Source organism: Clinocottus analis, unplaced genomic scaffold (assembly GCF_023055335.1).
Source record: "Clinocottus analis isolate CAN_PGR_092001 unplaced genomic scaffold, fCliAna1.0.p SCAF_9, whole genome shotgun sequence".
NCBI lineage: Eukaryota > Metazoa > Chordata > Actinopteri > Perciformes > Cottidae > Clinocottus > Clinocottus analis.
The window spans coordinates 6,857,197-6,872,676 of NW_027176251.1; the positions used below are offsets into that span (position 1 = coordinate 6,857,197).

Below are 15,480 nucleotides of genomic sequence, written 5' to 3' on the forward strand. Positions count from 1 at the left end.
TGCTTGTGACTTTCAAGAAGAGTTTTGAGTTCTTTAACATAAATGTTTCTCTCTTGTGCAACACAGATTACCACAAGTGGCTTGATGAAGGATTCAAAGACAAGCAGCTGGAACATGCTGCCAGTTGTAACAGATATTTAGACAGATATCTGATAAACGATGTCACGTGTGGTAGCTGGACACCGATATAAGAGCCAGATTGATAGTCAGTGCGAAGCAAATAAAGAGTCCATATGGTCGAATGTCTGAAATGTATCCCTGCAGTAAAGCAAAACACTTGGGCAATCACACCCTGATTTACCCCCCGACACCTTCAACTTTCTCTGTCTAACTATACTTTAAATGCTTAAACAGAAGAGCCTCAAATCATCACTTCAGCAGAGTGAGAAGCACTGATGAGAAACATGTCTGTAGTTCGGTCGTGAGCGAGCATACAGAGAATCACAAGGTGTTCATGGGAGGGTCCACTTGCTGTAGTGTGTGTGTGTGTGTGTGTGGGTGGAGGGGTGTGTGTGTGTGTGAAGGGGGTGGGGGGGTGTTGTCCTGTATAGGAAACACGGCAGAACAGCTATGCAAGAGAGTCAGAGAGAGGAGGAGGGAGGCAGAGAGGGAGGGAGGAGTGTTGGGGTGAAAAGGAGGTCGGTGGTGGAGTATTGCAGAGTTGGCACGAATCTTGAAATGCCGTCTACCTAATAAACAAGTCTAAAGATTATCATGTGTTTACTATCTGGTATGTTTTCCCAAACCATTCTTTTTGGATCCCGCATAACCTGAGCAGCGTTTTGGAAGAGAGGCAGGTTGGTGTTCAAAGGACTGACCGTCTCTCTTTTGCTTACATGGCCTCCATCTATCAAGCTGTCATCGGCCTCGCCCAGTCGACCTTGTTAGGACCACCCCCACAGGCTCTCACCCTCGAGTCCGTGTAGCCCCGATATGTCAAGGGGATGATGAGTGTCTCCCTCTTCAAATGACATGGCCTACCGTAGGGTGAACGCCAGTGAGAGTTGTGACTTCAACGGAATGTGCAACAATATTTATATTAGCCAAGTCAATGCAGAGTCAAGTTTCTCTTCCAATGCTGCGACATTCCCCATGAAAAGCATCTTCTCAACACAAAGAAGCTCTGAGACAAAGGGTCAGGAACCTTAGCCTCACTTTCATCGTCGCACAGATACCACTTGGGATAATTGGAAGATAGCTTAAGTAAACTGATAAGAAATTGTGGGTCAGATATGTTTGGTTATACACATGCAAACATAAATTGTTTGCATGTGTTCAAATTCCAAAAATTACATTGTCCAAGATTCAATACCCTTTTAATACACTTCTGTTCTGTTACTACTGCTGGTCAAAGTTGTCTCTTAAAAAACAAAGAAGACCAGATGGTAGCAGAGTACTTTGGGCTTCTTATCAGGGAGGAAAACGTTTTGACACGATGTGATCAACTGAGGTCAATTGAGCAAAAATGTTTGCAGAAAAATGTGCTCTTGTTATTATTTTACAGATATCGTATTGAAGGCTTCACCTGTTACCATTCACAAGAATAAATTAAGTATAAATAGCAATCCTATGCAGGCATGATCTCCTAAAATACATTTCTTATTCTTTAACAGGTGTTTTGAACACTTCCCTTGAAGATATGCGTTCTCAAAACCAGAAATAAATGCTGATAAATTATAACTTGTGAAATAATTGTTTATATTTGTTATTTTGCATTGATTTATTTATGTTTTTTTTTGTAAATTGTAAAAAAATAATAATAAAGAAATACCCATTACCATTTCCTGTTCAAATGTCTCTTTTTGAGCAACAGTGTCAGTTTACATCGCTAGAAAACAGAATCTTGGATGTTTTTGCTGAATCAATTACTTAAACAATTAATCAGTTAATATTTTTAGGAATTGTCAACCAATCACTAATCGTTTGAGCATAAAATTAACTCTAAAAGAAGTGTGGTTCCCTCCGAGAAATCAAGTCATCCATGTAACAGGTTTAAAACGTGGGACCTTCAGGATCACGATGGCTAATCCTCTTGACCTTGGCTCACTTAAACGCATTAGCTGTTCTGTCAATTCAGTCATCGTTTTTGACTGATCCCTCCATAAGATACATATTTAGGCTAAAGACCATTATCATATGTGCACTGCTCCACCTGCCGGTGAGATTAAGTAGTGCAGAAGTCAAACTTGAGGCCGACTGTGGTTGGATGCCTGCTGGGCATTTGTGTCTTTCAATTTCGTCATTGTTTTTTTTTCTCCAAACAAATTCAAGCAGATTCCAGAAGAAACGTAAGTAAGGAATTAGCAGCAAATGTGTGTACACAATGTATTCAGACAAGCCTGCATCTCTGACCTTATTATCTGAAATTAAGAGAGAATTAAGACAAAACGTTGGGTATAAAGACTTATAAAAGTCACTTTGGTGTCTTCACAAGAGAAACAGCAATACTTTTTGTGGAGGAGAGTAAATACTTAGCTTTTTAACATAGCTTAGAAACACCAAAATAATATATCTGTCTGATAAAATATCAGCTCAAGAAGAGCAATAAAGGCCCGAAGAGGAAATACTCATCAGATAGTTGCTGCATGCTACAATTTCTTTTACCAGATTGGGGCCGGACAAAAAAGTGAAAAACAAAAAAACAGCAATGGTTTGGAGGACAGAAGGAGGGGGAGGACGAGGGGAGGAGGGATGAGAGGGAAGGAGAGGAAAGAAGAGAAGACAAAAGAGTCATAAAACTAAAGCAGTTGTGGAAGACAGCAAAAGTTGTGAGTATAAGTTAATTATGTTTCTTTTTTTTAACCTATTTTCATCTCATACACGTGCAAGATATTTCACATCCAAAGATATCAATGGAAGGATATTTCCTATTGATGACATGTAAACATAAAATGTAAGAGTGAATGCTTTGAAGATTCACTTCAGAATCTATATTTCATTGTTGAGGGATTTGCGCTTGCATGCAGAGTTCAGTAAGTAAAAGCAGTGGAAATGCACTCTCACAAACAGGGCAACAGAGGCATGCACCGAGTTAAACAAGACAACCCAGAGTTTCAATTCAGTAATTGCAAACTCTGGGATTATCAGAATAGGAAAAAAAGGCATGACTGCCATTGCTCAGAGAGGCTTTGTGATGCTTGTACAGTTGGAAAGCTGTAATATGTTCTATGAAAAGAAAGCTGCAAAAGAATGTGCGACTGTATCAGAGGAGGGGCGGGAGGGGGGGGGGGGGGGGCTCAAATAGGCACAAAAAACACATTCTTTGGAGAGAACTCACGTCTTGGACTCCAAAGTCACACTGACACATCACAAGAGGAATGATGCAGGGCGGGAGAGGGAAGAAGAAAGAGTAAGAGAAGGAGCGAAGGCAAGGAGAAAACCCCAATTGTTGTTAGAGGAAAAATGTTTTTGTGAGTGATTAAAAAAAACAAAACTCTCTCTTACAGTTGCTCCTCTGCTACTTTTTCTATCTGCTCACAAGCAGTCCAACAGTCTAAACTGTAGAACAGATTATTCCACAGAAACATGACATCAGGCAGTCCTCTATAACACAGGACTCTGTGTTTTTAGCTGAAGCAAAACCTTGGGGAAAACATTACAGTGACCTGGGAGCATTTATGTGAATTGAGATAAAAGGAAACACAAACAGCAACAAAAATCTCGAGTGAGGATATTGAACAGTTCCACTCTGTGAAACCATCTCGACTCTTTTCCTCTTCAGTTTCCTCCAGCCTCGTAAAGCTCAAACTCTTACAAGTTGAAGGAATGGGCGGCCTTCCAGTGGTCCTGCTTCTCTGCAGTTTCCACGGTAACGTTGCCAAACAGGACACACAAATCATCGTGTTTAACTACGGTTGAGTCGCTGCATGTTTGTTTTTATGCTGCGAAACACTCCCCTCATGTGGTTTCTGTTCCACAGCGCTCACAGCTGTAGCCCAGGACCAGCAGACCGGTAACACTCTTTCTCCTCATAAATCACACTTTTAGATCAGGACGGGTTCTGCTGCATGGCATCCGTCAGTCTGTGAGTCACTGCAATGGGTCACTTGCATTTTCCCAATCTGATCTTGTTTTCACTCCCTCTTTCTAGAGAGTACTGATGCACTTGGGAGCCTTTTGCCAGACAGTGAGTGACAGCAGATTGGAGATGACCTCCAAGCTGAGAGGCCACGAGCTGAACGTTTCATACGCTCCATCTTGTCATGATCCAACTTCAATATGTCTGGTCTCTTTTGTCTCTGCAGCCTGTAGGGAGGAGATGTATCCTTGCACCAGGATGTACTCGGTTCACCGACCCATCAAGAGATGTATTGGTGCTCTCTGTCTCTACAGGTGGTCTGCAATCTTTCTACAAAACACAAGTTCTAAAAGAGCAATTTAGCTGCCCTGCAGTATTACTTTTATAAGTTGTCAATTCATTTGTCGTATTCGAGATTCATCCATTTCTTAAACAAACATGGAGTTGTTTTTCATAAGTGGAAAAAGTACCCACCCACACGTTGTAAAAGTAGTGACATAACAATGTTAAAATACACCTTAAGTTAAAGTCATGGAGTACTAAAAAAGAAAAGTAACCACATGCATGCTTAGTTTTCCTATAATGTCAGGACTATGCGGGATGGACTTGATGAAATCTGATACTCAGAGACCTGGTCAGGTTAGGTATACGACCAACAAATATCATCATTGTTTTAGATGCTGCTAAAACACAGTGAAGAGCAGCGGCAAAACCTGAAACAGAAAACTGAAATACATGAAATAAGCCAACACTGTTCTAACGTTGACAGGAAACAGGGAAAATGGCAGCCTCTATTGCTTACAATATAAAGCTGATTGAATGAATCAACTCAGGGCCTTTATGTCCAACCATATTAATATTTATAAACAATAAAAAAAAAATACTCGTTATGCAGCAGAATAGCACCTGTCAGTGTTTTATTGAAGTAGATGTTATTCGATGGCGTTTATACCTCAATCACGACACTCATGATGTGATCTCCTGTTCCTGACGCAGCATCTCTCGTGTCTACGTGATCAACAATGAAGTCTGTACGAGGACCGTGTGCCAGCAGGCGGAGCATCTGAAAGGTGAGGTCCTCTGCAAGCAGAACAAGCTTCTGATGCGTGATCATACATTTACAGAACTGATCTGTCTTTTGCACATTACAGCCGAACTGTGCAGAGAGTTGTCCGGGTGGCCCAGGCGTGTTGAGAGGTCATCTAATAGGAAACGCTGTCACAATCGCCGTAGCAACCCCAAAACCTGGGCAAACAAGGCCTAATGGGGCCCCGGACGGCGATGTGACCACCTGTGAGGATGGAGCCTCTCTTAGAGACACAAACCAGGGACGTCGTCATAAAAACAGCCCATAACACCGTAAATCCACCACTCAACACCTTGGGCTCTCTCTCTCACGTACGCACTTGAGTGCTGAGTCATATCTTTATGTATCTTCTATGGCTGAATATGGAAGCGCATTTTATTTGTGTTTTTGGACAATTATGTCTTCTATCGTTTACAATCCATTTAAGTTACTGTAGTAATGGGCCTATAGCAGCACTGAGTCATTTCATTGTACAAAGAAATCTGTGTACTCATTGACAATCAAGTATTATATGCACTTATGTATCCACAAAAAAACACATATACCTACATTTGTTCATGAGTTATTTGTTTATTGGTTTGTTATTTTTCGCTCTGTTTAATCAGGAGACAAAACAACAAATTAAAGTTATGGTCACTGAGTGATATCTTTGTTTTTCTTTGCATATACATTTACATACACATATACAGTTTGAATAACAAGTCACATTTGGGAGAGATGCATATAATTTAAACAGTAAACAAACACTGACAAACATTGTTTAGAGCTCTACACTCACACAATCTGTGTGTGTTCCAATCAATATCCATCATCATCATCACACCACATGTGATGTCAGTGCAACACAATCCATCTCTCTGTATATGACTATATCACAACAAAACACTGCATCAAACACAGACTGGCTTGGTCCCGGGTTGCATTCGTCTGCATCAGAATACCATTAACGACGTCACATCTTAGCATGGAATTGAAGTTCACAGTTAAAACTCAGTTTGTACAGTACAACATGCTGTGTTTGAGGTCTGTGACCGGACCACCTTCTCATAAAGAATTATGGAGATGACATACGGGACAGTGCAAAAACACAGACCTATTCATTGAGGAGGAGAGAGGTCGTGACCTAAATGACTCATCAGTCGCAGCATTAACAGCTGGGCTGAGACATGACAGGGACTAAATCTTCTCTGTTTCCCCTCGAGGCAAAGATAAAAGTGCTTGATGCTTCTATTTCTTTCGCCAACACCCCATCGCATCAAACATTCCTATTTCATGATCTTTTCAGCTTTACAGTTACAACAATGCACACATTGCCAAAGACCCATCCCCAGTGAAATACGTGTTCAACAGCTGCAGCTCAAACTGACGTCTCTCACAAAGATGCGGCGCACCCGCTAGAGAGAGCTAGAGAGCACAGCTAATCTGTAAATCGGCTTCTTTCAAGTAAAATCATTGTGTGGTAAACTCTTAGCCTACACCACTGCTCAAAAGTTTGAGATCACCTGACAAAAAAGTTTTATTCGTCATGCTTTTAGGTTGGAGAAAGTCCTCTATGCAAATAGATGTTATTTTGTATGACTGGTTTGCAAAACTAGGCTTTTCTTTTGGTACACTGCAAAATTATTCAACACTGACAACTAAAAAAGGGCAAAAAGAGACAAAGATCCATCTGAGCAACAGTTGAAGAAGAGTAGAAGAAATCGGCAAAAGAAACAGAAAGCTTAGCATCAAAATGTGTGCACATTTAAATAGTAACCACTTCCTGTTTCAGTGTGAAGTGCACAATAAAGCTTGTAACAATCTGGTATAAATGCTGCTTCAGCTAAACTCTTCTTTAAATGGCACAATAGCAATAAGATGTTAGTCCAGGGTTCACACTGTTGGAATATCAGCTGAACCTACTATGGTCTGACAAATCAGTTTAAACCTCTTCCGCTTCGTCGACTCCAGCTGGCCCAAATAAATACGGTTACCAAAAACGCAAGCATTGTTGTTGTTTCATAATAATCAAGGGTAGCTTGTGCTTTTCTGGACTGTAACACTAATACAAAATCAAAAAGTTATTTGGGGGAGAAATGGTTTCTCTGGCGTAAAAAAAAACTGCGACGGCGTCGACGAAACATACGTTTTAAATCATTCACTTTTTCCTCTTTTGTAAATAATAAATGTTATGTCTGAATCAAACTCTTTTGTCCCTTTTCAAATAGTCATTATTCCAGAAAAGAGGAAAAACATGAATAGAGTAGGTGACTCCAAACTTTCAAACAGCAGTGTAAGTCTATTAAAACAATCCCTTGTGTTAAACGGAGACTTTATGCGTTACTAACTACAGAGACAGAGTCGACTGCCAGTGCATATAGTCAGTCCCACTGCTGGAGACTTAGAGAAAAAATAAGCTACAGAAAATACAAGTGACAACACCAATGACAATAATTACAAACTACTGACAATATATACATTGAAAATAAATATTTTTCTGTACAGAAAATTCATTCATTATCATATTTAATTAGATCTCATCATCACATGTTTCAAATTATGTCTCCCTTGCTTGTATTTCTATTATTTATACTCTACCATAGAAATCAGCAAATAAAACATGAAAATGGGCAAAAGCAAAATTCAAACAAGGAAAATAGAAACAAGAGAGAAATACAGAAGGGAGGGGCAAGGGTCCTCATGAGGACGGAGAGCATGATGGCCCAAATTAGGAGTGTGAGGTCTGGTGGATCTCTGGCGAAGACCAAAAGCCATGAGAACTAAAAAAAGAACAAACTGGTACAGGGGGTTACCCTGCTTGGCAGGGAGAGAAACGGGACCCCATCCTGGGGAAAAAGATGCTGCATACATTTACATAGAGATATAAGGGGAGAAAAACAAACTTCTCACTTTGGGGATACAGAGTCAAAGTCTCCCCACAGGTCAGCGCTGGCTGTGGTGCTGGAGTCTGATGGAGCCGCTGAGTTTGAGTTACTGGTGTCCAGATCAAGCAAACAACCTGGAGGTTAAAAAATAAAACTGAAACATAATGCATCTCTGAAATAGAAACGAAAATATAGATGTCTGATATGATGCTTTGTTCCTGAACAAGACACGTTATATATTAATAGTTAGTCAACCTATTATGAAGTCTGGAAGTTATGTTTTGCAAAAAGGTAAGATAAATAAACACACAGCTCAACATACAGCTATGTTACTTCACCTCATCCAAACATGCAGAGAGTTGTACTATTTTATTTGATGTATCGACATCTGAAACCTCTTCCACCATCAAACACAATGGAGGTAAATGGAATTTAATTTGTGCAACCAAAAAAAAAATATTACCTTTCATTCGCAAGCAATGAGTCTTATAACAGCCTCCAATGTGCTCTGGATATTCAACACAACTTATTAATAACATTAAAAGGGTAGTATAAAAGGTATGTTTTCCAATGAAAACCTGCCTTTTTTAATGCTCTGAACACCAAAATCAATCCATCAGTGTGAGTTCAGTGATCCGGCATGAAGCGTCTAAACTCCAGAGGGCCAGACAGGATGGGGGCAAGGATATTTTTTAAAGACAAATTCCATTATTTTACAACTGGAGTCTATTGGTCATAGTTTTGGCTTGTATTCTAACATTGCACTCACCACTGTCATTGTAAAGACTGTGGATGTGCTCCACTGGAAACAGCTTTACAACAGTCCCCAATGGTGCCAAGGAAATGCAAGCTTTCAACATCGAAATAACTTTCCTTTTACCATTTCATGAACTTTCATTCTGGATGACTTCTGAGGGCACACGCCACGATAAATGAAACCGTTTGTGATCTTGACATATATATTGTTGTGTTAGCTTGATATATCTAGCATTAAAAACACTTTTTTGTGATCGTGGATTCATTATTGTAGGATTACAGAATGTGGAGATCATGATGCATCTATTTCTAAGTTATGAGAAACTAAAACACAGGCAGACTGTAATTACAATAGATGCCGGGCTGCCGACAGCATTGATGTGAACAATATAGATGAAGATATCAACTTGGTGAATTCTAGGCCAATCACAAGCTTGGACTCGCTGTCATACGCGGAGCAACTGCAGATCAGTTTCCAACTCAATCACAATTTACAACCCAACCAATTCAATAAAAAAACAACCCAAATCATAACCTTCCCAGAAACTCTTGTAAAAACTTAACACCCTTACAGTCGCAATAGAAAACCCATTATAAGCATAAAAGAATCAGATCTGCATCAAATAACCAAAAGATACCATGTTCGATAAATAGACAAAGACTGTAGTCAGACAACCAAATCATTGTGGATAATAAAATGGACGACACCAAACTAAAGTAGGCTGAGCAGGAACAACATTTAGTCTTCATTAATTGTGGTTACGAAGAAACCAGTCAGAATGTTAGATTAGTTTGTTGTTGATGTCAAATGTCGACCGCATCTCTGCACCCGTCTGCTGGTTTAAGTGCAATCCACATGTTTACACGCTACATTGGTAATCATCTTGTCCTGGGCACAGGTAAAGACGCACGGCGGGCCTGTGTGTATGACCCTGTCGGCTTTCCATACTGTTGTGGTTTTATTAATTACCTACCAGTGTCACTTTCTTCTGCAGATGGCTGTGTGTTATGATTGGCAGATTTAGATGGAGGCGGGGCTAACTTGCCCCCAGGAGGAGGTGGAAGAAGCCCAAATCCACCTGAACTCTGCGGGCGAGACCTGTCCCTCTTTTTTGATTGCTGGAAAAGGTACAAGATCAGAGTGAGTGTGAGTGGAATTAAACTCATTTCTGGTCAAGACTGCAGAAAAAAACACAGCAGAGGAGATAGTTATACATTTTTAAATCGTTGTATACATTTGGGAGGTTCAATCGTCAAACTGTAAGCAAGTTTTGTGTTCCACTAATGTTCCAACCCTACAACAATTAAATTGAATGACAATACAGCTACCCCTATATTGAGAGTGATAGTCTGTCCTTCTTTGAAGCCCAGGTCCAGTTTAGGAGTGGTGTCTGGAGTCTGCGCCTGCTTCTTAAACTCATCTTCCTGTTTCACCCACCTGGAAAAAATTTGGGGGAGAGAGGCAAAAATGATTACAAGATAGTTTAATAAACTAGAATAAATACATTCACTCCTGAATTGGTTATACATCATGACTATGAGGCAGCTGCATACTTGAAGTGGTCCTGAAGTGCAACATTGAAGTCAAAGGCATCGCCTCGGTCTCCAAAGCCGATGCCGATGAACGCACTGCGGCCTGAGAGGGGAACACAACAAACAAAGGATAGAGATCAATGAGCGACGCAAAGGTATGACAAACAAAACACACACTCAACCCGACAGCTTTTCACAAGAACCTCAACACTACATTTAAACTGCTTCATTGGAGTTCAAACGTGTTCTAAATTATGAGCACATTTACCAAATATTTATAGCTTAGCAACAAACAGTTTACCCACCGTTGTCATCCTGGATGCGGAGCACAAAGTAACGGCTTGAGTCACTCACTGTTTCCACTGTGAGGCCAGGGTACTCGTCCACTGGCGCTTGAGCAAACAGCTCCCCTGTGGGTTAGAACAAAAGAAATATGTTCGTTTTCTTTTTGGCAAAATGGTACAGTGGGAATATGGATCATGAAGAGACACACACACACACACAAAAATACCTCTTTCACATTCACTAAGCCAAAACTCAACAGACACTTCTTGATTTAAAACAGCAATATAAAAGTATAATCTGAAGACAACAAGCATGCCAATACCAGAAAAGCGCTGGCACAGACAGAAAGAGATTATCACCCCGTTTGCGTCAAAATAAACGTCATGCTTGGACGTGGGCTGGGTCACCTTGGAATAGATGAGTAACAGAGAAGGGGACGGCGAACACAGTGAATTGATTTACAACAGCGGCTGGGCCAGTAAACAATGACACCGCTCTGTCTACTGCTTCCTTCTCACCAGAGATTTTGTCTTCCAATTTCACGTAGGCTGCTTTGCCCCGGGCCGTCACACGCATGCGTCCCGTCCAGTCGGGAGCATCCAGCTTCCAATCTGCAGCCCTGGGACACACACACATACACACACACACAGTCAAGGGGGTGTAGTGTGATGGAGGTGCATGTATCGGTTATGATTCGTCCCAACACTCAGACCCACTGTAGTTCTATTTCGGCGATTTTCTACACAGAACATGAGTAAGGCATCAGACCTAAGGCTGACATATTACATCATCAACCTTACTCACTGTACATATGGTCACTGGTAACCAATCATGTGTCTCGTGGTGCTACTGTCTGGTTGGTGTGATGTTCACTAAGATGCAGCTGCAGCGCCTAGCCAATGAAATGTGGGATAAACAATTCAATGTCAGCCTCTCCAACAACACAACAGCTCTCCTGCATGGCCACGTATAGGTATATGTATACGAGCTGTTTGATAGGACAGCAGTGTTTTTCAGTTTGATTAGTCACGTGACAGCCCCCCTGTCATCGTGCAGCATCGACCCTGCTGTAGTGTCCTTGAGCAAGACTTCTTTACAGCTGCAGGGATGCTCCTCTGCTTATTCTGTGACCACCGACTACTTTAAGGTCAGACAAGCAAAATGAGAATCTGTGTGGCACAATAAAGTGCCATCAATGCTAACCCTGCTGAGAGAGATTTTAAGCAGCGTAAGCAGTATTTATCCCCTCTGCCATTGGACGACAGCACACATCAACACACACGGACACGGATCCATCCCATCCCTGCTATGCGGGTACAAAGCCCACCCGTTGGCTGCGTATTTCCCACGATGACCTTGTAAATACACAGCAAAAGCAACCAGCCCCCCCGGAAAACACCGCTGCTGCTTGCGAGATTATGGGATGAGCTCGGTTTGGTACTGTAGGTCGCAGCGGCGGCAGCGAGCGGCTGCAGCTCGCGCGCGCCGGGCAGCAATCTGTCCGTCGGGCCGCCGCTCACTCACCTGATGGCCCGGTTGGAGGCTCTCGGTGGGATCCGGTAAACACACACTTCAGGTTTGACACAGAGGACCGACTCGTATTCAGACTGACCCTCGGTCGCCATCTTGACTTTTACTCAGTCGGTGCACGCCGGCGGTGGTGGTGACGGTGAGTGGCGCGTCCGTGCGGCGTTAACGGCACCGTACCGTAATAGACGGAGTAATTGCGCACCGACGGTCGCCCCAGCCTCACCGCTACTCCTTCAGTGGGAGTCCTCCGATATTTACGCACGAAAGGTTAGTTTACTCAACACTACTGACTCAAGTGAAATCAATGGGGAGTTTTTTTTTTTTTTTTTTTTAAAGTTTAAGTTTAAAAGAAGTAAGAATGTACCTGACGGTAACATAATGTAACACACAGTGTTACAATGTACAACACCTTTACAGCCTCACTTTGAACCAGATGACAATCTCTGTGTTTGAAAAGTGGAGTCAACATTGAAGTGTCGTACACTTGCATTCTTTCATATGGCCATCAGGGGGCGACTCTTCTGGTTGCAAAAATAAGTCAGATTGTCTATGATAAAAGGGCTGTACTTCCAGGGTGTTGTATAGTCTGGGTTTTGTCTAAGTTTTTGTCTCAGAAATTAGCATTTTTAGTTCATAAAAGTTAACTGAAACCATTTGTTTTCCCCCAAAACATGTTTTTACCCTCTTTTGTCACTTCTGGTTGCAAATAAAGAGATGGCGATGGCCGAAATTGCCGAAATCACAGACATACTGTATATACATCAACAACACAAAACACAAAATTATCTTATTGGTTTATTTCATATATATTTGTCCTGCAACAGAATAAACAAGCAGCTGCTAACATTATAAGCCTTGCCTTAAGCTATTTCTTCTCAGTTTATCTCAGTTTCAGTTTCAGTAGTTGTAGTGATGGACTAATGCCAACATGTATTTTCCTCTACAGACTCAATAATAGACTTAATGCTAACAGCTGAGGAGGTCAGAGGTATTTTTTACAGTCCAAGAAGCTTGAAGGCATCCCTTAAATCTTCTGTTTCACAAGGCTGAAAAAGAAGGAAAGAAAACATATACATTTATATTTTTAGCGGTTAAGAAATGACAAAAAAAACATTTGTAGTCTGGTAAATCTTCTACCTGGAGGATGCGGTTGAGTTTTCTGGCAAGGCGAACAGAGTTTTGGTGCAGCTCTTCCCAGGCCTTAAAGTTGCTTTTCTTGCGATCCACGAAGGTTTGCCAGCAATAGAAGAAGTCTGAAGAGAGAGGAACAATGTTAACATTGTTGACATCTAGAGAGCAACACAATCAAGATAAGCCACACAATGGATTTTTAGGTGGAATTTGGCTTGCATAACTTTCCAGTAGTTTCTGGCTTTGGAATCACACGTCGCTCTCTCTTTATATCTCAACCACATACAAAAAAACACAAAGTTAGCCTCCACCTTTGTAAGTCATGACTGTGATCCGCACGCCAGCATTTTTCAGCATTCTCAGGCCGTCTCTTTCCCGGCTGTTCTCCATGTCACAGAAGTAAAGACGAGAGACAAAGATCCTGAGGCGAAGGTTGGGCGTCCGGCTGAGGAACTGGGACAAACTGATGGAGCAGTTTACACAGGGAGACCAGGAGCAGAACCAGGTGATGGAGTAGCTGAGCTTCTTCTCTCCAGTGCCTCCGCAACCCCACAAACCAGGACACAAGGCTCCCAGGTAGCGTAGGAACAACAGCTGTAAAGATATAGGGACATGAGAACAGGATACAATCGTATACCCTACTTTCACTTGTTACACTCCCCTGAACAGGCGCTTCTCACATGCTTCTCCATCTTGACCCACATAACTTACCTCTACATGGCAGCCAGCGCGATTGCGGAGGTGTCCAAAGTCAAAGGATAAGGAGTCTGGCCCCACTCGCCTCTTCACGACAAAGCAGAGGTACGTCTCATGTCGGCCCCTTGCCCAGCGCACGTTCTTGTAATGGAAGATGAACTTTTTTTGTTGCAAAAGCACACTGAGACAAATGGAGAAAAGGTTCCCTTTTTTTTATTTGACAATGACTTGTGGGCAGCTAGGGGATTATCTAAAGACCAGATTCATTTCCAAAAACGAGGTGACTTTACCATTCAAGATTTCATCAGTAATAATGAAATAAAGAAATGTTATGTTAAGTCTGCATAGGCTGTTAGGAAACTCAGGAAAGTACAATTGAACATATTATCAGTCAGATGACTCACACATGATAAGTGATAAGTCTGATAAGTTAGCACAATGAACTCATGTAAAACATTTGGTTAACCATATGTTAGTGATGGTGATGACAGTCAGAAGACGACTAACATTCACTGCTTTTTTTCTCACTCTCAGTTTCACAACTTTAGCGAAACTAGGGAAATAATTCAATCATACAGAAACCTCAATCGATAACACTGAAAGGTGGTATAGTGCCATTGTTATTCAGAACAATTTCACTGAGAAATATTTTCTATTGGTATCAAAGTATCCGCACTTGTCAAATAAATGTTCTTTTATTTGATATTAAGTGTGCGTTTGTGTGTGTAAAGCAAATAAATCTGAAAGGCACACATCGTATAAATAGAATGTATCAATTTTGCTCACCTGTCTAGCTTTGTAATCATTTTGAAAGACGCGCCTTGCTTTGTCGCTCGGCGGGCGAATAAATGGAGGTAAATGACAAAGAGCGAAAGTGTGTGTGTGTTTGTTTGTGCGTGTGTGTGTGTGTATGTGTGTGTGTGTGTGTGTGTGTGTGTGTGTGTGTGTGTGTGTGTGTGTGTGTGTGTGTGTGTGTTGGGGGGGTTAAAAGGAGGGAACTGAGAACATATACCTCTAAACATAAACATCCTGCATACAGAGGCAGCTTCTGGTTGGACGGACAGATTTTTCAAAGTAAGTTCAGGGGGCGTGATACAAAAGAAATGGATGGGTAAAATTGTGTTGCTGCAAAAACAGTTAAAGCTATAAATAAAGTATTCAATTTCCCAAATCTATTTAATTACATCATGGTTTTCCTGTGTTTTTTATACACATTTCAACATTAGTTCACATAGTGATTGAAGTGAAACCCTTCTTTTGGTACAAGGCCATAACGGCATTTTATTGGGGAGGCTGATTACACTACAAAGATTTTACTAAACAAACTGAGTGACCACACATGAGTGGAGGGCTGTTTGACGTGATTTGTAACGTTTGGAGTTTTTCATAGACGTCAGTAAACTTAGCCAACCTGGAACTTTCCGAACACTTAAGACTCATCTAGTCTCGAGCCCCTCCGCGTTAATTTTATTTTCCCAGATCATTAAGTGAAAACCGCCAGATACCATCTCACCTTGAGGTCCTGGCACGGGGATGTTGTATGTGTACAGATTCTAAAGCCCTCCGAGGCAAATTTGTAA

General features: G+C 41.4%; 3 protein-coding genes across 3 annotated transcripts; 1 reads left to right on the plus strand and 2 right to left on the minus strand.

Moving 5' to 3' along the window:
• Window positions 1-2,726: 2,726 nt before the first annotated feature.
• On the plus strand, window positions 2,727-5,743 carry mfap5 (microfibril associated protein 5). The gene is made up of 7 exons (XM_068570236.1): window positions 2,727-2,768; window positions 3,722-3,808; window positions 3,920-3,952; window positions 4,091-4,126; window positions 4,245-4,332; window positions 5,015-5,088; window positions 5,170-5,743. Exons 2-7 carry the CDS (start codon window positions 3,766-3,768, stop codon window positions 5,280-5,282), a joined length of 387 nt encoding a protein of 128 aa, XP_068426337.1. The 5' UTR covers window positions 2,727-2,768; window positions 3,722-3,765; the 3' UTR covers window positions 5,283-5,743.
• Window positions 5,744-6,633: 890 nt separating this feature from the next.
• LOC137781465 (adaptin ear-binding coat-associated protein 1-like) lies at window positions 6,634-12,214 on the minus strand. The gene is made up of 7 exons (XM_068570234.1): window positions 12,068-12,214; window positions 11,062-11,162; window positions 10,564-10,668; window positions 10,280-10,361; window positions 10,055-10,163; window positions 9,700-9,844; window positions 6,634-8,103 (listed from the first exon to the last, which is right to left on the minus strand). The coding sequence occupies exons 1-7, from the start codon at window positions 12,166-12,168 to the stop codon at window positions 7,991-7,993; spliced, it is 756 nt and encodes a 251-aa protein (XP_068426335.1). The 5' UTR covers window positions 12,169-12,214; the 3' UTR covers window positions 6,634-7,990.
• An 854-nt stretch (window positions 12,215-13,068) lies between these two features.
• Window positions 13,069-14,706, minus strand: aicda (activation-induced cytidine deaminase). Its single transcript, XM_068570235.1, has 5 exons — window positions 14,687-14,706; window positions 13,916-14,081; window positions 13,516-13,798; window positions 13,211-13,326; window positions 13,069-13,119 (listed from the first exon to the last, which is right to left on the minus strand). Exons 1-5 carry the CDS (start codon window positions 14,704-14,706, stop codon window positions 13,069-13,071), a joined length of 636 nt encoding a protein of 211 aa, XP_068426336.1.
• Between the last annotated feature and the right edge of the window lie 774 nt (window positions 14,707-15,480).